Source organism: Furipterus horrens, unplaced genomic scaffold (genome assembly GCF_987537825.1).
Source record: "Furipterus horrens unplaced genomic scaffold, mFurHor1.1.pri manual_scaffold_7, whole genome shotgun sequence".
NCBI classification, from domain to species: domain Eukaryota; kingdom Metazoa; phylum Chordata; class Mammalia; order Chiroptera; family Furipteridae; genus Furipterus; species Furipterus horrens.
This window is the reverse complement of record NW_028327177.1, coordinates 86,486,305-86,508,118: the sequence shown is the minus strand read 5'-3', so window position 1 is coordinate 86,508,118 and position 21,814 is coordinate 86,486,305. Positions and strand designations below refer to the sequence as shown.

At 42.5% G+C, this 21,814-nt stretch overlaps 1 protein-coding gene across 1 annotated transcript in view; it reads right to left on the bottom strand.

The window, feature by feature from the left end:
* Positions 1-21,814, bottom strand: part of PRICKLE2 (prickle planar cell polarity protein 2) — a 97,564-nt gene that overhangs the window by 42,099 nt on the left and 33,651 nt on the right. The window contains exons 2-5 of the mRNA XM_090283885.1: positions 17,825-17,938; positions 14,857-14,994; positions 11,804-12,007; positions 4,613-4,799 (exon numbers count right to left, since the gene is read on the bottom strand). Coding sequence (XP_090140011.1) covers positions 4,613-4,799; positions 11,804-12,007; positions 14,857-14,994; positions 17,825-17,938 — 643 coding nt within the window. The remainder of the gene's footprint in view (positions 1-4,612; positions 4,800-11,803; positions 12,008-14,856; positions 14,995-17,824; positions 17,939-21,814) is intronic.

Genomic DNA, 21,814 nt, shown 5'->3' with positions numbered 1-21,814 from the left:
CCCATTCAAAGGATAATCACTGTAGCTCAGTGGAAAAGAAAAAAAAACATGGATTTCAGTTCTTGGTTGAGCAAAAGGTTGGATATGGTTTGTCAAATACATTGCCCCTTCATAAGTATCCACGTCCTTTACTTAACTTCTTCAGGAAAGGGGAGAAACACATTTCATCCCATGCCAAGGCTCTGCATGGTTTATCTACTCTCATTACACCTGTATGAGAGAAGCTCCAACAGACCCCGCTGCATTTGCTTCTCAGGGTCCCTTCTGCCTTCTAGTTATGGGACTTAATCTCTCAGAAGGGTACCATCTCTCTGCCACCCCTGGCCCAGGAGCTTTGGGCGAGGCTTAAGCTACACCTGGACCCAGCATTGGACAGTAAAAAAAAAAACGCATCTCCCAGGCCAGTGACGGGTTCAGGTGTGGGCATATGACCTGCACCAGGCCAAGAAGAGTTACCTGGGACCATTGCTAAGATAGTGATGCAGGGAGGCTCTCTTTTGATAGCAGTTTTTAAACTGGCAGAATGAAAGGCAGGAGCTATTGGGGCCCCATCCTATGGGCACAGCCTGCTAAGAATGCCTTCCCACAATTACTGTGGGAGGGAAGGGGACCTGTGCAGGGCTCCTGGTATCTGCCGATGAAAATCTTTCCTGAAAGGCAGTACCAACATGATCCTTCACCTTTAGTCATTGAGAATCCTGAGTCCTGGAAAGTTATTTCCAGGAATAACTTTCAGAGACCTGTCCAGAGAGGCAGTGAACAAAAAACAGAGAGAAAAAGATAGGGGCAAGAACAAAGGCAAACAGCAGAGCAGCCTCTCATGGCCCAGTCTGTGTTTCCCCTACTTATCTTTCCATCCCTGGAGCCCAGGGTTGAGAGACATTAGGAGTCAGGCTCTAGGGACTAAGAATGAATTTTTTCTTCAGGGAAGACGAGGATTTATTTATTTATTTATTTATTTATTTATTTATTTATTTAATCTTTATTGTATTTTTTTCCATTAACATTTAGTCCTCTTTTAGCACCCTCCCCGCCAGCAATCACCACACTGTTGTCCATGTCCATGAGTCCTTTTTGCTCTTTGCTCAACCCCTCCACTCCCTAACTCCCACCTCCCACTAGCTGTCATCTGCTCTCCACCTATGAATCTGTCTCTGTTTTGCTTGTTCAGTTTGTTCATTCGAGTCCACATATGAGTGAAATCATATGGTATTTGTCTTTCTATGACTGGCTTATTTCACTTAGCATAATGTTCTGAAGGTCCATCCATACTTTCGCAAAGGGTAAAAATTTCTTTTTTACAGCACAGTAAAATTCCACCGTGTAAGAGGAGATTTTTAGAGGGACAGGAGCAGCCACGAAGGCCACCCCAAGGGGAAAGGGACACTGAATCAACTCACTTTCATTCAGCACAGTATTTCCAGCAGGAGTGAGAACTGGTTGGAGCGGGCTAGAGACAGTGGACCTATAGCTGTGGCTCCTTGCACACTTCCTCTCAGGTTCCTGGCAGGAAGCAGGGGTGTGCAGCACCCAGAGGCAGAACTCTATAGCAGTTGAGAGTGAGGCTTCATGACTCAGACCAACACAGGTTCAAATCCCAGCTCCCTGCCATGCCATTCCGGCTGATTGTAAAGATGCTGAAGCCCATTAGCTTGGGTTCAAATCTTGATTCTGCCGCTATCTGGCTGTGTGACCCGGGGCAAGCGGCTTCATCTCTGTGCCTTGGTCTCCTCCACAGTGAAATAGGGATAATTGTGGTACTTACTCCACAGGGTTGTTGTGAGGATAAATTGAGTTAATATGCAGATAATGGTCGGGCCTGTTCCTGTAACTATTCTGACTGCTCTTCTTGTGTTTTTATTAGGAGTTAATGCCTGTCTCCCTTTTTGCTGCTGCCTGGATGCAGACCAGGAGAGAACACTGAGGCTGGCTTGGTCTTTCCTCCATTCTCCCTCTCTCCTCTCCTCCAGGGAGCTCCTGCTGACATCCCAGCTGTCCTGGGTCTTTACTGTGAGCTCCTACTCACACAGGTCCCCAGCAGTGCAGCCTCCCCAGTCTTTGTCTCAGGCACTATGGCCTGTCTTTCTCCAGGTTCTTCAGCTGGGCTGCTTCTCGGTGCTTCTACAAGGAAACAAGCTCAGATACACAGATACTCAGCAGGGGCCTAGTTTTGGGGCCAGAGGCCTCCTAGCCTGCTGGGCTCTGTGGGGAGTAGAGGAGGAGGGATGTTACCAAGTGGCTCGGAAGGCAGCAGAACATGGTCCCTGATAAACATCAGCGACGTCAGATGGTGCTCTGAACTGCTCCTGAACTCTAAACATCTGGAAAAAGGCTCTGCTGGTCCACATCTAAATGTTCTCCCCACTCCCCCCACCCCCCTCTCTAAGCTCTTTAAGTACTTCTCTGAGGGTAGATGTGTCTACTGCTGCTACAAGCCACTGTCTGTTTATAGGACTGTTTGCTGTGCACAGGCAAAATTACTGTTGCCCTAGCAACAGCTGCCTAATGCAGAGTCTGCTCTGAGCAACTATATAAATATGGAATATTTGTAGAATATAGTCAGAGCAAAGCAGCCAGAGACTGTGGTACGTATGATACACAGAGCACACCCTTTCACTGTTGAAGGAAATTATGTTTTACTGAAAAGTGGATTAGAGCCAAAAAAAAGGGGGGCAGCATTTGAACTTCAGCAGTGATCATTCTGCAGGCCACAGAGGTCCTGTTTTCTGGTAAAACATAGGTGCTTCTTTATGGATTTAAGAGGAAAGGAGAAGGAATACCAATCACTGTTCTCAAATTGCTAGAGGAAGCAAGAAAGAAGAAAACAGGAGCCTTCTGAAGTGTACATGCTGTGGTTAAGAGTCAAATTTTCTCTCTTCCACACCGCTAAGCAAAAATTCTAAGTGGCAGTTTCTGGAGAGGCTTTGCAGTCTCAATGGAAAGGTACAAAAGAAATAGAAATACTAATGAGAAGGGGGTATCATTATTATAAGTTTTCTGTACACTCAGCCCCTCTCATTCGAGTAAGCACCTACTTGCAGACCCAGCATCCACAGCGAGCAGTGTGGGGTAGGTAAGGCACACTGCCTTCCTGACAGTGTCCACCCCTGCCCTTCCTCACAGTCCAGGCACCTGTCCAACTCTTACAACAAAATGAAGCTTCTCTCTTTGACTGTTTTGACCTTGTGAGAATGAAAGCTGCTGGATTTTTGGTTTAGGCATCAGGTTGTGAGAGAGTGAAGTGTTCAAGGGTTGGGGAAATGGAATTCATGCATCGCTCAAGGCCACAGAAGGGGATATTGCTGGACAAAGGTAGGCATAGCAATGTTTAACCTTGGGCCTTGTAAGGCCTCCAGCCTGGAAAGGCCTCACAGAAGCAGGTAGTTTGGGATGGAGGTTCAACAGCAAAGGACCATGGAGCGTGTGTAGGTGCCTTGTCCACAAAGCTGTGATTTTTATTAATACACAAAATCCTCCAATTGCTAGCTAACTTTCCATTTGACTACATCACTTCTGATAAACCAGGGAAACAAAGCCACTTCTTTTTATTCCTGAAAAGATCTTTGAAGTGGGTCAAAATGGGCTCCCAAACCATCTCTATATCTACCCCCTATAGGTAAGAAGCTGGCAGCTTCTGAACACATTTTTTGGGATTGCACAAAACACAGGAAGACCAGGCTGATGGTCTCACAGACATTCATTACTGCCAACTATTTTTCCTTTTAAAAGGGTGGCTCATTCTCAAGGTGCCAGAATAGGCATGTTGAATGAAGAAGCCACAGATGTAGCATGATCAGGAACAGTGTTGGAGGGTTGAAAAAACTGGTTAGTATTTGCAAAGGGAAAATAATTTTCACCATCTTAGATCTGCGACTTATTTGGGGAGTTTATATCTTATGAGCTATTTAAGGTTCTCTTGCTTTGTGTTTGGCTGGGTTAAGTTTATTTTAAAGACATGCTTTCCAGAAACCATTTGGTTTTGTTGACTATCCCTTCCTACCAAGAGTACTGCTTCAGTTCCTCCCTGTTCACCCCTGAATTTTTCCAGGGAGGCAGTGGAAGACATTTGTTTATATTTTCCTTCTGAGAACTCTCCCTGTCCCCTTGGTATTGGGTCTGTATATAACACAGCCCCACACTGGAGGTGGGTCTATGACTCAGGAAGACCAATAGGAATCCCTTATTCTCTTGTTTCCAGTGCAGAATATATGACCAAACCAGGGCCTATGGGGTTCCTATATAGAGAACCTGGATACTGGAAGAGACAGAACCCCACTCCTTCATAGAATACAAGTGCTAAGGCTGTATAATTGGAGGGTCATCTTGACCACCATGTGAAGATAGCTTGCTCTCAAATGATGCTAATAGAAGACAAGCTGAACTGAGACACAAGAAAAAATAAAACAGACTTTGTTTGAACCCTTGGTATATTCCTACCGGAAGCCAACACTCCTTGGCCTTTCTAGTAATATAGGCCAAGACATTCCCTTTTTCACTTGAGCTAGTATGAGTTGGGTTTCTATCATTTGCAATCAAAGAGATTACAACTACACCAGACACAATTGGAGTCCAGTTCCAGTAGGACCAAGCTAAGCCCCAAGCATTGCCTCACCTATGTGCTGGGCACAGGTGTCACAATATTCTGCATACAAGGACTCGAAGCAGTGGCAACAGTAGGGTCTTCCCTCCTTCATGATGTAGCGCTGGCCGCCCAGCACTGTCTCACACTCAAAGCAGCAAAAGTGTTTCATGTGCCAGTGTCGCCCCTCAGCTTCAGTGCATTCGTCAGCAAAGATGATCTGGAGATGGAAAGCCAGATGGTTAGGGACCAGCCATGAGAATGCTCTTTAAATGAGAAAAGCTAGGGGCCCCACACTAGAAGGGTGGGAAAGCAGGTCCCACCCACAAATTATTAAATGAAATTTGATATGTATATGTTTATTTTATATCTAAATCAGCTCCCACATTTGGATTTGCCTAAAGTACAATTAAACATGGTTTCTGGCCTGGCCAGTAACTTATTTCACCACATTTTAATAAGAGAAAGAATGTTCTACTATGAAGAATATAAAGGAGGACAAAAAACCGACAGCTCATGGGCATTTTGAACACACATATCTGTTTTATTTGGCCTATATACAATTTTTTAAAAAATGGGAAATGTCATATAAACACCTGTAATCCTGGTTTCTCTTTCAAATATATATTTGGCAACACTCAGTATACATTTCTGTGTGGCCACAGTAGTCAAGCTGAGGAGAGGCTGCTGCTCTCAGATGGGTGGTGAGTTCTCCAATTTTGTCATACTCTTCACCACTCACTATTGCCTTACATGAGCCACCATCATGTACACTATTGGCTAGCCCTCAGAAGCATTTGTGTGTTTGACCTTTAGTAGAGAGTATTTAAAATTTAAAAGCATAGGCTTCCGGCCAAGATGGAGGCTTAGACGGACACGCTCGGTCTCCCTCTACAACTAAAGAGGATTACAACTACTTCAAAACAAAAGATAACTAGAAATTCCAGAAAATAAAGCTACACGGAAGCCCAATGTATGAAGTTATAAACCAGCGGCGCCCTTTGGGCAGGTAGGACGAGAGAAAGGGGGCGGTGCTGTTTGCGGTCGCACCACGGACAGCGGCAGGGAGAACAATCCCAGCGGCAGGGAGAACAATCCCGGCTGCAGTCGAACCACCGGCAGCTTGCAACCCCAACGCTGGGGAAAGCAGCCACCACATCGCCTTGAACAGTGAGGCCCAGGGGGGTGGGTGGACGGATCCCGGTCTCCTAGCGGAATAACTGTGTGAATCCATCTTGGACCCCCGCCCCCAAAGAAAGCGCCACGGGGCTGCGAAATAGGTTGTGGACAGGCGCCTGTCGCTGGGTTGTGACGACAAAGCACCACAGTGCAGCGAGAAAGGTTGCGGAACGGCGCCGGTCGCTGGGTCGTGACGAGTACACAGGCACAGCCCCCTATAGCTGGCCCAAGAAAATAAAACGCATCTGTCAAAATGAGGCAGACAACTATAGAAATCCCGGTGGCACAACTCACCAGGCAACAGATGAGGAATCTGACAGATGAACAAATAAGAAACCTGTCAGAGGCTCAGTTCAGGGCCATTGTTATCAGGTGGCTTACAGAATTCACAAAAGATCTGGAAAAAGATGAGAAAGAAGCGAAAAACACTCATAACGAAAGCAACAAAACCACATACGAGACAGATTGTGAGGAAAAAAAATCCAGAGTTCATCTCAACAAACCAGAATATAGAGAAGGAACGGGAAGCAACGATGAGAGGATCAGAAACCTCTGGGACAGCTATAAAAGGCCCAACATAAGAATCACTGGCTTGCCAGAGAGTGAAGAAGACGAACTAGAACTTGAAAAATTGAGTGAAAATATAATAAAGGAGAACTTCCCAAACTTGGGGAAGGAAATAGATTTACAGGTCCAGGAAGCACAGAGAGTTCCAAAAAAACTGGACCCACGGAGAACCACTCCAAGACACATTATAATCAAAATGTCAAAAATTAAAGATAAAGAGAGAATCTTAAAAGCAGCAAGAGAGAAGAAAAGAATCATGTACAAAGGGGTCCCAATTAGACTATCAGCTGACTTCTCAAGGGAGACCCTGCAGGCAAGAAGGGACTGGCAAGAAATATTCAAAGTAATGAAAATCCAAAACCTACAACCACGAATACTCTATCCAGCGAAATTGTCATTCAGAATAGAAGGGCAGAGAAAGTGTTTCCAGGACAAAATAAAACTGAAAGAGTTCATTAGATCCAAACCACTGTTATATGAGATGTTAAAGGGACTGGTTTAGAAAAAGGAGGATCAAAACTATGAAATCTAAAATGAAAACTGCATCACAAGAAACAACAGAAGCTAGGGAATTGAAACAAAGGTGAACTAAACAGGCAACGAGAGTGGAAAAAGAACTATAGGTACGGGGAACATATTGGGGGGAGGTCAACAGGGAGGGGGAATGGGGAGAGGGAGGGAGATGATATAGGAATTAAGGATCATGGTAGGAGGGAATGGAATAGACAGAGAGAGGTTGAGAAGAACTATATGCACAACTAATGGACATGGTCTAAAAGTGGGGGACAACTGGAGGGAGGGGGACCACAAGGTGGAGGGCAGCAGAGGGAAGGGAAATTGGGACAAATGTAATATTATAAGCAATAAAACACATTAAAAAAATAATAAAAAATAAAATTTAAAAGCATAGATTTAGAAGCTTACTATAAGCTACAGTAATCAAGGTAGTGTGGTACAGGTATAATACTAGACATCTAAATCAACAGATGGGAATTGAAAGTACAGAAATAAACCCAAACATTTATGGCCAATCGATTATCAACAAGAGTGTCAAGGACATTCAATGAGAAAAGAAAAGTCTCTTCAATGAATGGTGCTGAGACAACTGGATGGCCAGATGCAAAAGAATGAATCAGAACACCTATCTCACACCATACATTAAAGGAACTCAAAGGGGATCAACGACTTAAAGAGCCAAAAACTATAAAATGCTATGAAGAAAAAACACAGGTGTAAATTTTCATGACCTTGGGCTAGGCAATGGTTTCTTTGATATGACACACGAAAAGGATAAGCAACAGAAGAAATAAATAAATAAATTGGACTTCATACAAATTAAACACTTTTGCATTCCATCAAGAAAGTGAAAATATTATCACAGAATGGAAGAATATACTTGCACCTCAAGTGTCTGATAAGGAACTAGTACCCAGAATATATAAACAACAGTTAAAATTCCACTATGAAAAGAAAAATCACCCAACTGAAGAAATGGGCCAAGGATTTGAATAGATATTTCTTCAAAAAAGAAAAATATACAAACAGCCAATAAACACGTGAAAAGATGCTCAATATTATTAGCCATTAAGGATGTGCAAATCAAAACCACTTTTCACTGACTAACATGACTAGTCAAAAAGACAGTCGAGAAGTGTTAAGGAGAATGTGGAGAAACTGGAATCTTCATTTATTGTGGGAATATAAAATGGTGTAGCTGGACTTCCAGCCAAGATGGAGGCCTAGACAGACATGCTGGGTCTCCCTCCACAACTAAGAAGGAATACAACTACCTCAAAACTAGAGAAAACCAGAAGTTCCAGAAAACTGAGCTGCATGGAAGTCCAACAAACAAAGATATAAAGAAGAAATGCTCATCCAGACAGGTAGGAGGGGCGGAGTCGGGGAGGATAGAACGTGGTGTGGTGGCGGCAGCAGCGGCGGCAGTGGCAGGCTGGCATAAAGCACAGTCAGACTTTTTAAAAACTAGGGAGGGACACCTGGGGAGTGCTTCCAGCCCCAGACCAGACATCGCAGGTCACAGTTCCAGTGCTGGGGAAAATAAAGCCCCATTGCTTCTGACTGAGCAAACCAGTGGGGGTTGGGGCTGAGGAAGAAACTGATGGTCTCTCAGTAGAGTCTGCTTGTGTAAAGGGCCTTCACAGTCCTAGAATGTCCACAGACCCACTCTGGGAATGACGGCCAGGGCAATAGCTAGAGAATCACCAGTCCCATATGGAAGTGGGAGAAGTGCCTGGAAAAGGGGCCAGTGCTGAACAAGCAGCATTGTTCCCTCTCAGACCCCTCCCCCACATACAGTGCCGCAACATGGTGAAGCAGGCTGCCCTGTACTGATGAATACCTAAGGCTCCACCCCTTACAGTGTAACAGGTGTGACAGCTCTGCCTAAGACACAGAGGCAAACAAACAGAGGAGCCTGTCAAGATGAGGAGACAGAGAAGTATGGCCCAAAAGAGGGAATGAAACAAGGTTCCAGTGGGAGAGCTAAGTGACAAGGGGATAGCCAACCTAACAAATAAGGAGATAGACAACGTAACATATGCAGAGTTCAAAACACTGGTGATAAAGATGCTCACAGGCTTGACAGATACCCTCGAGTACAACAGATGCATAAGGCAAGAAGTGAAGGCTATGCTAAATGAAACAAAGGAAAATCCACAGAAAACTGATGGTAAAGGGAATGGAAACTGGGGTTCAAATCAATGATTTGAAACATAAGGAAGAAAAGAGCAGTCAACCAGTACAGAATGAGGAAACAACAACTGAAAAAAATGAGGAGAGGCTTAGGAACCTCTGGGAAAACTTTAAACATCCCAACATTTGAATCATGGAGGTGCCAGAAGGAGAAAAGGAAGAGCAAGAAATTGAAAGCTTATGTGAAAAAATAATGAAGAAAAACTCCCCAAATCTAGCAAAGGAAATAGGCATATAAGTCCAGGAAGCACAGAGAGTCTCAAACAAGCTAGCCCCAATGAGGACCACACCAAGACATATCATCATTAAAATACCAAAGGTTAAAGATAAAGAGAGAATTTTAAGAGCGGCAAGAGAAAAACAGAGAGTTACCTACAAAGGGGTGCCTATAAGACTATCAGCTAATTTCTCAAAAGAAACTTTGGAGACAAGTAGGGACTGGCAAGAAGTATTTAATGTGATGAAAAGCAAGGACCCAAGATTCCTCTATCCAGCAAAGCTATCACTTATAATGGAAGGGCAGATGAAGTGCTTCCCAGCCAGGTAAAGCTAAAGAAGTTCATCATCACCAAGCCATTTTTATATGAAATGTCAAAGGGACTTAAGAAAAAGAAGATCAAAATTATGAACATTAAAATGACAACAAACTCACAACTATCAACAACTGAATCTAAAAAATAAAAACAAAATCCAACTAAGCATAGGTATGGGGATGATTTGGAGGGGTATAAGCTGGAGGTGGAAGGGGGAGAAATAGGAAAATGGTGCAGGGATTAAGAAGCATAATTGGTTGGTACAAAATAGACGGGAGAAGTTAAAAATAGTATAGGAAAGAGTGAAGCCAAAGAATTTATATGCACGACCCATGGACATGAACTAAGTGGGGTGGGATTGCTGGAGGGAAGAGGGGTACTGGGAGGAAGGGAGCAAAGGGAAAAAAATTGGGACTACTGTAACAACATAATCCATAAAATACACTTAAAAAATAGTGTAGCTGTTGTGGAAGGAAGTTGGGATTCCTTCAAAAAATTAAACAGAATTTTCATATCATCCAGCAATTCCACTCCTAGGTATACACTCAAGAGAACTAAAAATATATGTTCACCCAAAAACTTGTATATGAATGTTTGTAGCAGCATCATTCATAATAGTTAAAAAGTAGAAAAAACTTAAATGTCCATCAATTGAAAAATGGTTAAATAAAATGTGATAGATACATACAATTGTATATTATTCAGCCATGGAAAGAAATAAAGTACTGATATATGCAACAACATGTATTAACCTTGAACATATCATGCTGAGTGAAAGAAGCCAGATGCAAAGGTCACATATTTCATTATTCCATTTATATGAAATGTCCAGAATATGTAAATCTATAGAGACTGAGACTAGATTAGTGGTTGCCAGGGGCTGGGCAAAGGGGGAAAAGGGAAGTTTCTGCTAAAAGGTAAGAGTTTCTTTTGAGGGTGATGCAAATGATCAGGGATTAGGTAGTGATGAGTGCATAACTCTGTGAATATATTAAAAATCACTGAATATATATACCTTAAAAGGTCAAACCTTATGTGAATTATATCTCAATAAACAATAATTTCAAAGCACTTAAATCATCATATTCTCCTTGCCATTAAATAACAATGTTGTATCATGAGCACTCATTTTCAGATGTGGAAACTGAGGCATGAAGGTAAAGTTGCTGCCTAGAATTACAGAGCTGGACCTGAAATCTGTTATCCAACTACTTGTCTAGAGGGTCTCTCTGGAACATTACCATTAGCATAAGAATCCAAATTAGTTAAGGTTGAGTGACTTCCTTCTAGAAGATTGCGTCTTTCATAGGCATTTTATAAGGAAGAAACACCCACATGAACTCTGGCAAAAAAATGAAGTGTTGTTTATATAGTCCCACATTTTTGTTTTTAGGTCAGGTAGAACCAAAACTCTACTCTGTGCAGGACGAAAACCCTGTCCAAGATCTTTCCCCAAATAATTCCCATAAAAGTGGTTAGCTTTAGTACATTCTCCTTTTTGCTCTAAACCATTAAAAATGTTTTTATTGAGCTATAAGCTCCAAACTTTTAAAGCTAAACCAGGTTTTCTGTTCTTCCAGTTTACAGTTCATACCTGGCTGTGCTTCTGGTGGGAGAAAGCACCAGGTCTGGGCCTTGGGCTCCTGTCTGCTTTCTTATTTTGGGTAGCAAATTCAAGTTCCTCTTAAGAGTATGGAGCAGAGGCATCCAAATGGAGTAACCCTCTGCCTCCTGAATCCTTACCAGAGCTTTGGTAAATTGTGGGAAAATTAAATAATATTACCAGTTCTCTTCTCAAACTAATCTGTCCCAGTGAAGCTAAGAAAACAGAACTAATTATGATATAAGTGGGACATAGTTACTGATGATAACTCCCTGGGATTTGGGCTGAAGTCTAAAGCTGCACAATGCTGGTTTGTTTGTTTTCTTTTCTTTTCTTTTTTATTTTCCTTTAAGCGTTCTGAACTGACCAATGCCAAGGAGTTTCCTCAGCTACAGAAACTAACTGCCTTTCCACCGAATGCCCATGACACTGCCGTGTTCAGTAAAGCCAGCCATACCCTGTGACATGCTAACAATCAGGAAGGGGCGGGCTTCTCTCTGGAAAGGGTTAATATAAGAAGGTGAAGTGGCCTGTGGTTTTCTTCTGTGTAGGAAGCCACTAAATGATATGTTGGTTATGCAACAGAGGGCTGAGGGGCAGGGCTGCAAGACCCAAGGATAGTGCACTGACCTCGTCACAGGCTGCACAGCGTGGTTTCAGGCACTCCGCATGGTGCCTGCCACAATATATCTTTCCATCCTGGTAGAAGTAGATCAAATCCACCAGAAGCTCGTTGCAGACAGTGCATATGAAGCAGGGTGGATGCCAGCAAACACCATGGCCAGCACGTGATGCAAACACGGCAATGTCCCCGCCGTTAATCTGGCCGCCACACTATGAGGCAAATGGAAACATCCATATGAACACTGGCCCCCATCTCTCAGTACCATGTACAGGTGATAAACGACCACCAGCTCTATCAACAGTCAACTATTGAGTACTTATCTTCCGACTAGTCCCTGTGCTACCTGCTTTACATATGTGCCCTCCCCCCCATTTTCCTTTAGTAGGGCCACCAAGTTAAGATGAAGATAAAGTGAGAAAATAAGAACTCACAAAGGTGCGAAAGAAAGGAAAACGCTTGCAGGTCGGAGGCAAACTTACACAGAGTGAAGGTCTCATTATCTTTTAGATCCTCCAAACGCCATCCAGAAGCACAGCCAAGTTTAACACCAGGAGGATTAGGCTGTGGAGGTGGAGGGTGGGGAGAGGGGACTGTAAGATGATAGGGGAGTGGGTTCATTAAAATATACCCACCTTTAACTATTTCTCTGAAAGTCTTTCTGGCATGCTTTTAGTCTGCTTCCTCTAACATCTTTTTACATAGTCTTTATTGAAAAGGCACCACTTCTAAGACCTAACTTTGGAAAGGGCTTCTTCTCTCTCCCTCCCCTACCTTCCCATTCACGTTCCAAAGTTCCTTCCCCATACAGAAAGGAACAAGGCAGAATCCCTGATAAACCATGCTTATAGCTTGTGTTGGGATAAACCCAATATGGTCTGAGGGTCTTTGAGGGAGGAATAAAGTATGAAGCAGTAGGTCCAGAAGAAGGCTCTCTGCTGACCATGGCACTGCCATGAGGTTCACAGCCCCACATGAGGGGCTAAGCTCTAGGGACAATGTCTAGAGAGTAGAAAAGCTACCTCCAAACCTTTCCTACATCATGGACTTTGTATGGGTTGAAATGCTTTAAAGAAAAAGAAGTAAAGATCTCAACAGTCTCTGGAAGCTCATTCATGTGACTGACTAGACAAAAGAAAGACATTATGTTACAAAAAATACTACACTTTCCTTTTTTAACATTAGTAGAACTGGATAGTATACTGTTGACAGATAAAACTGAGGTACATTAAAAATTTCAGGAGTTAACTTGGGCAAATATTGAATCAAATTGAGTAGCATCAAACTGAAGTTGGTTAGAATTCCACCAAATGGAGCCCAGGGAGAGGTTCTTACAGAGAAGAGGTGGAAGCAAAGCAAGGATATGATTTGATTGGCTATAACTTAAGTGGTTGCCATATTTGGGAAAGCCAAGTTGGTGTTTGTGTCTGATTGTTCTTAAGTTTCATTTTCCAGGATTCCAGTACATTGCTTCTGGCTTAGGTTTTGGTTTGCTTATGTAGGCTTCCATACAAAGTATTAGAGCCATCTCAGAGTAATGGGCTCCTTGTTTGATTACTTTAACAATACAGAATCCCATTTAATCCTCAACATAACTGTGATGTAGGCATTTTTTATCTCCATTTTGCAGATGACAAAACTGAGGAGAAGTAACATGGCCAAGATTATCTGGGAGAAACATATGTCAAACTTAGGGCTTTCTGCCTTCAGGCTCTTGTCACTATTCTATACTACTTTCAACATCTGGCCATACAATGCCCAACCTTCTTTCTACCTTAGGTGAGCCTGGCTGGGCTGGCTCCAGAAGAAAGATCTGAGAGTGATGGAGGTTCCAAACTGAGCACATTGAATCCCACACTTTAACAACTGACCATGTGCATCTCAAGGGTGGGTCCTAAGGATGAAGACCCCACAACCAAATCTCTGGTCCTTTGGCTTCCCTATTAAGTAGAGTCTCCAATCCATCCATGTGAACCTTCTTACTCTATCCCTCTGAAATAAAAAAACAAACAAAACCCAAATGGCATCCACTCTCCTAAGGTATTATTCTCACTTTTTCTTCACAGACCCAGCTCACATATCTTTGGCATGTGAATGGGTCTCTCTAGAGTTTAAGTAGTTAGGTGAGCCTGTACAAAAAGCAGCAGGGCTAAGTGAAGTGTGGAATATGACATTCAGCATTGGGAGGCTTTTGGCATCTGAGAGGAAGGCAGGATGAATGCAGGCAGGCTGGATTCCCACCACCCTGCCTTCTTTAAAACCTTCCTTTGCCATGCCCTGACCACTCAGGAGAGCAGGAGAAAAAACAAATCTAAACTTTTAACCCAGGGAGGTTTTAGGGAGAATGCAGGAGGCTTCATGCACATTGCCAAAGAACCCTGAAACCAAGGCGACCATCATTTACCACCCTTTAAATGTCACTGGTCCTGGGATGATTGTGAGAAGGAGGCTGACCTGTGGTCCAGGCAAACTCCATTTTCTAAAGGACTCATTTTAAAATAGAAATCCAACATATGTCATTCCTCGGCTTGACTCTTTTTAATAGATACACAAATCTCCAGGACCTGGCCCTCTGTCATTCTCCTCCTTTATGCCTTTGCCCTGCCACATTGGCTAACTGGCCACTCATGGAACATGACAGAAATGCTGCTGCCTCAGTAGGCCTTTGAGCTGTCTGTACCCTCTGCCCTGTGGCCCCTCCCCCAAGGCCTGCATGCTTCACTCTCAGTTCTTGTTGTCTTTGCTCAGAAGCCACCTTCTAAGAGGGGTGAGGGGGAACTTCCAGGCCACTTTATGAAAACTGCAACCTCTCCACATGCCCAGCACTTCCTAACTCCTTTCCCTGCTGTATTCTTTTCTATCTTGTCTATTTATGTTATTGCCTGACTTTATTCCTGACAAGAGCAAGATCAAGCTTTTAATATTTTGTTCACTGCTGCATATCCCAGCCCAGAAGAATGCCTGGCCCAAAGGAGGCATTCAATAAAGTGACTGTGGAGTGAATGACTGAGTGGAAGTGGGCCACAGCAAGCCATCTTCATGCTTTGGAATCCACACTCACCTGTTCACAAATAGCTCCTGTCATGGTGACTGGGAAGGGCCTGACATTCCCTCGGCCCAAGTTTTCACGTTTCCTCTGGTTGCTGAAGAGCTTCAGTTCCCGTTTCTCTTCCTCATCCAGGGAGTTGCAATATCGAACCTGAATAGACACAGAGGATGAGGATGGCATGGAAAGTCACTCTTGCCCCTTAGGATTCCTGAAGTGCATGCCTCAGAGTTTCTCATTAAACACACGCCTATTTACTTGATGGTCCTGGCCTGTACTTGAATACCACTAGGCTTGGGGACATTTAAAACGAGTCTCTCCCTAAGACTGTTGACAGACAAAATTGCTTACTAAAGGCTCCAAACTCTGGAGCCCAGGGCTTGGCAGGATGAAGGTCTGTACCTGTTCCTTATCCTCACTGCCTCATTCTGTTCACCACACTAAGATCCTATCCAAGATCTGGGACTTTCTCTTTCTTTCAAATGGATTTGGATCTTCAAATTGATTGCAGGGTCCTCATACTTTCAAGCCCAGGTGCCCACGTAAGTGGTCCTTGACACCAATGAACGGCTTCAGGCCAGCAAGCCAGACTGTTGTCAGTGGGCTCACAGCTTCTCTTCTCTCATCTCATTATTGGGAAAATGGGGAACTAGAGGCTTGAGACTGAAGAATTGGCTCAAAGGTTATCTGTGTTGCTTCATAGGGTCCATGCCTGCTTATGTGTGAGCAGGAGGAAAGAGCAACTGTTGGCTTTGGTTAAGGCATCAACTCGCATTAAGATGCGCTCATTCTGATCAAACACAGACTCAGAAATAAGGGAGGGAATTAAAGACACTTGATCCAGTATTTCCCATCTTTCCTTTTATGACTGTACCTCTTGGGAATTTTGTCATAGTCTGAAACTATTACTTACTTAATACAGTCTTAAAACTGACTCACATTTTAAAACTTGAATATGTTTACTTAAAAAGAAAGTATATTAAGATTTTAAATGGCAAATCAGTATTACCTTTAAAAAACAGAGTGACCATAAACAAAACTGAGTGGGAACAAAACCACATTGTTAGATTCTAGCTGGTTACTTTTGCATGTGTGAGATTCTGAAATGCAGATTCTTAATGCTGCAACTTCAAAGTGGGTACTAGGAGAATTTGGAGAAATGTGATACACCTGATAGCACCAAACTGAAATTTCCTTGATGGTTCAACCACTCAATTTAAAAGGAAGTGATTCTCTTACTAAATGGTTCAAAATTATTTGCTGTCTTGTCCATGTTCCACCCAATGTCTCGTATCTACCACATTTTGGGATACATTGTCCTAATCCCACACCTGTTTTTTACTTAAGTAATCTGAGAATCAGAAAGCTTAACTGAAATGCTCAGATGCTTTGTCATCCATATGGTTACAGGGAAACTTTGAACCAGACTGGTGCATCCCAATCTGAAAATCAGGGCAGCTGTAGGTATCAAAATTGTCTTCTGTGGGTGAAAAAAAAAAAAAAAGGTCAAATATTTACTTTGGAATCGTCCCTTGGTTCCCAGAAGGGCCAAGTCAAATGGGTGAAATCTGCCCACTGGGTCACATGTAAGGAATTCTCACCAAGGAAGAAGGAATTTTGAAAGATCTCCTTTCATGAAACCACAGTTAATCATAATCAGAATAAACCAGTAAGAGCAGAAAAGAGCAGATCAGGTCCCTCTATCATGTAAAAAGAGTTAACAACAACAACAACAAGAAAAAAAACAAGAAAGTCCTAGGGAGAGAACTACAGGGACCTGAGCAGCCTAGAGTATATGGTTACATCACTGATATTTTTATGGACATGCTTTTAAAGAAAGGCACACCCCTCCTGCTTGTAAAAACCTGAATTTTCACTTCCAAATTAGTTAACTGGGCATCAGATTACAAGGCTTGCTCTGAGCTTTAAAAAAAAAAGCATTATTTATATATATTTTTAATGAAGTCTGAAATAAACAATAGGAAAGGGAAGCGTGGCTCTCTTTCCAGGAGTTGCTTCAGTGTTTAAGCTTTTGCTCCACTTACTGAAATTTATTTTAGTGGCTCTTGATTTATCCTTTTTAATTCAAATGTGGGAAGGTAAAGACTAAAAAATTACCCTGGGATCTAGATTATGGGTGGGGCACTTGGTAGAAAGCTGGTGTATTGTTTTTCAATTGAAAATTATGTTTTTATTTAAAATGCAATCAGAGTTCAGTGGATAATTCAATTATATTTGATTATTATTTTTATAAACCAGATACTTAAAAATTAATTTCTAGTTTACAAATATAAACCCCTCAAGCATGATGATCTTTAAAAAGCATATTTACAAATTTCCCTTTATGACCAATTTATCTTCAAACATATGAAAATCTGCTCACAGGACCTTGTGTCTGGGTTCAGAAAAAAGGACAGCCTATAAGCCATACTTTCAAGGGTACAAAGGATCTCCTTAGCAAGTTGGACTTTAAATGACAAAAACACAGATTTCAGAGCTGCCAATCTGGACACATAACTTCTGCTGCTGTGTAATGCAGGTAATGTGCACACTCATTTAACATGAAATGATACTGAAAATAAAGGGGTCACAAAGTTTTTGCAGGGTTTGAATTGGCTCAGGGAATCTCAATCATCTAACATGCTCAGGAAACCAACCTCACACATTCTCCTTCAATTAAGAAAACCTGGACTTGAGCTTTTAAATTTTAGTGCTCCCTGGTTACCCTCAAATAGCTAGTAGTTCCAGGCACAGAGGCGAATCCAGCCCATACTGAGATTCTGCTTTTTGGTAATACTCCCCAGAAGGTGTCTGACAGTTTTTTCAGTTTCTTTTGGCTCTAACTAAGGAAGCTAAAGCCTAAAATACACTGCCAGAGTTTTTCTTTGGCGATCTCCTTGATCACAGCATTGTAATCGTAGAAAGGCAGCAATTCAGAGAAGGTTCTAAGGAAAGTCTTTTTGAGGACCCCCCAGCCCCTTACCTCATTGTCATGTGGTGGCAGCTGGTGTAATAGCTGCTTGATTCGCAGTTTCTCTCCAGGACTGTTGACATAAGGGACTTTCTCCTCTGGGAGACAGCTATAGTACTGGTGAACCTGAAGGATGAGAAGCACACAGATAACTTGCCCATTCCCTCTTTCTGGAAAGATGATTCCTACAGCAGGACACAATCTACGTCCCCCTGTCCCAATCCTGCAAGGAATGCAACAGCGTGAGCTTCTCACTGCAAGCAGAGGAATTTCTCCTTAAAGAAAGAGTCTAGCAAATCACCCATCTCTTGGGGGCTTTCCCTCTCTACAAAAAAATAAAAATAAAAATAATAATAATAGTAACAAAGCCAGCAGACTTTCCTGAAAAAAAGAGAAATGGGCAAACATGCTGGTGGACCCGGAGGGTAAAGCTTTCTCGGCAGGCACCCCGGAGAGCTGACTTTACCATTTTTTCTGTTAGTCTCCAGCATGTAACATGCTTCCTGAGCCAACGGGATATGTCAGTGCCTGTCTTGGCAACACTGGAGTCAAAGCCAGTTTTTGGCACTCAGCAAACTCCTGGGTCCCTCAGCCTCCACCTATGTTAAAAGCCCTCCAGGTCTGGCACACTTTGTAAGGACAGGCAGCAGCTCACATCTGTCAGAAAAAGTCACCAAATTTGGGATACAGAGCATGTAATCAAAAATCATCATTAATAAGAATACTTCTGTATATCCTAAAATACTCCTGTTTATAACAGGACAGATTCTTGAACCTTCTAAGGCTCAGATAACCCTAACAATGACTTTGGAAAGTATCAAGCACCTAATTTTGCTTGAGAAAAGAAAGCAACATTCTATCATCCAGCTGCATGCAAGACTAGGGAAAGAAAACTGACCAAAAGATATGCTATTATATAGGAGAACCAAAAAAAAAAAAAAAAAAAAAAGACAAGCTTGGCTGACATCATGGAAAATACTTTCCAACTATCTCTTAATAGCATCATGACCAGTTCTTGCGAAACAAGGCATTCATTCAACAAAACAGAGAAGAAAGAAGACTTAGGGCTCTAAATTCATCATATTTGTTACAATTCACAAACTTGGTCTAATTCCCTGAGTTTAGGGAGTCTTGGATATGCACACATGTTTTGGGAATGCTGGGGTGAAGAGTTACAAAAGCTCTGTCTACTTTGATCTCCAGAAATGAAGTCATAAGTGTAAGAAGAGAGGAGAAAAGGTTTCACAATGACTAGGCCTTAAAAAAATGTGAAAGCCATCTTTATTTTCGTAACAAATAATCGTAACCATTCACCATCATATGAATATCATCTCTTAGTCAAATCCCAAAGGCAACCGTAAACAGACTTCTTGTCCTAGACTAGCTGGCTTTGGGAAGCCAGGCCTCTGCAACTGTTCCCTGAAGGCACCTGGCTGGGGGAAGAGGGGGGTGGGGAGCCATGTCCTGGGATGGGAAGGAACCGCTCCAGGTTCTGTGGGCCGCCCACAGGTTACCAGCACTCTTCCAGAGAAGAAATAAAAGCCAAGATGGAGAGTTAGTTTGGAATCAGAAGCTGGCACTGAGCCCATCAGAGACCAGCACCATATGGCTACTCAGGTAAGTGCCAGGTATAAAAGCAGACCCGTCTCTCTGTCTTGGAGAAGGGCTCTGTCTCCCAAGTCAAAGAATTGCTTATAGAAAGGCCTTGTTGCAACACAACCTTGCCATCTCACAACTCCCATGATAATTATGGACTGTTAGGGACAAATGCTATTATGGAATTAATCACTGTGGATGCTTGCTAATGGACAGTCTAATTTGAGCTTGATTGATCCTCCTCTCAATCGCCCCTCATTATCCACACAGCCTCTTTTCCCTGCCCAGAGCAGAGTCATCCCTGAGAGCTCTTCTGAATGAGTGCCTTGAGCCAAGCCCTCTCTGACACTGTCCAAGGCTGGTGCAGATTGGAGTCTTACTACTCCTTCAGCAGCATGGCCAAGGAGATCTGCACCCCCAGTTCTGGCTTGGCCATGTGCTATCTCTGTGTCCTCAGCAAGTTACATTAACCACTCAGAAGCCTCATTATAAGATTGTGGCAGTGAAATGAGAGTGTAGGCAGAGCATCTGCCCCTCAGTAACAAAATAACATGAATATATAGCAATCAGTATATTACCTAGCCTGGAATACTCCAAATGGAGCAACCCAGAAGCTTCCTGGACTGTCTTCCATTTTCAAATGTAGGACAACACTGTCAGCTTATAGAGTGAGACCAAACCCAGGGATCCCTCCCCCCAACCTTAGTCTAAGCAAGAAGGTTACAAGGAGCAAAATACTACTTAAGCTAGTTTGATTTCAGAGATAAACATAGCAAATTATAAAGGTGTGATGTTTTTTCCAGAGACCCAGCAGTATAGTAGAGCCTCATGAGGAAGTAGATCCTGCCAATGGGAGGTAATCAATCAGCGATTCTCATCCCTCTAAGCCCAGTGTCCTCTGTTTTTCTCTCTCTGCAGATCTGCGTCGTACCTTCTGAAAGCTTAAGATTTCCCACAAAACTTGAGTTCATACAACCTCAGTTCCTAGACTGACTAGTTTTGCTCAAATCCAAATTTCCCAGAGAAGGATCCTGATTGCCTATCTTGGGCAAGGTCCACACTTGCATTGAAGGAGTTCCACACCATGTAAAGATAGTAGGGTAGCCCTGGCTGGTGTGGCTCAGTGGGTTGAGCATCGGCCTGTGAACTGAGAGGTTGCTGGTTCAATTCCCAGTTGGAGCACGTGCCTGGGCTTTGAGCCAGGTCCCCAGTGGGAGGTGAGCAAGAGGCAACAGATAGCTCTTTCTCTTCCTCCATTTCTCCTTCCCTTTCCCTATCTCAAAGGAGTCTCTAACATGCAGTGATGGAGAGCTTTAAAGGTACTTGGAGGTAAATAAATGTCTTGGTATTCTGAGTTCCATCCTGAAGACTTCAAATTCTTTTTTTTTTCAATTAGAGCTTATATTAAATATTATTTTGTATTAGTTTCAGATGTACAGTATAATGCTTACATAATCATATGCTTTACAAAGTGTTCCCCCAGATATTCCCAGTCCCCACCTGAGATGCCTGCCACCATATATAGTCATTAAATTATTATTGACTATATTTCCTATACTGTATTTAAAAACCCTATGACTATTCCGTAACTACTAATTTGTACTTCTAAATCATTTCACCTTTTTCACTCAGCCCCCCAATCTCCATCCTTTCTGTCAACCATTAGTCTGTTTTCTTTATCTAGGAGTCTGTTCCTGTTTTTTCATTTATATCTTGCTCTTTACATTCATTAAATGAGGGACATCATATGGTACTTGTTTTTCTCTGATTTATTTCACTTAGCATAATACTCTCTAGGTGTCTTAAATATTCAATAGTAAGATTTCATTCTTTCTTACGGCTGAGTAATATTCCATTATATATATGAACCACCTCTTTTTTACCCACTTGTCTGTTGTTGGGCACTTGGGTTGCTTCCAAATCTTTTCTATTGTAAATAATGCTGAAGTGAACATAGGGGTGCATATATGAGACCAAAAGTCTTAAATCAACAGAGGCGGTGACTACTCTTTGGGAACATAACTCTATTTTTCCTGGCTAGACATCTTGTGTTATAATTTAAGCCAAATGTTTACCACCACTGAACACATATAATTTCTACCAGTATGTATTCCAATAATTCCACAAATATGAAATGTGCTAAAATATTTCCTCCCAATAACTTGGTGGATGACTTAAAAACTTAAGTTAGCGAGATGCCTCTTTATTAAAACAAATCAGCTAATATGATCTGACAACCTACCAAATCATGTCCATGTCATGTGGTAGGTAATCTGACTTGCTCTGATGAAGGACAAGGAGTTGGTCCTTCCCCAGTTCCAATTCTCCTCCAGGCCTGTTCAAGTTCAGGATGGACATTCATTCCTCTCATATTGGCTTCTGTGTCTGCACCTTGTATTTATCTGG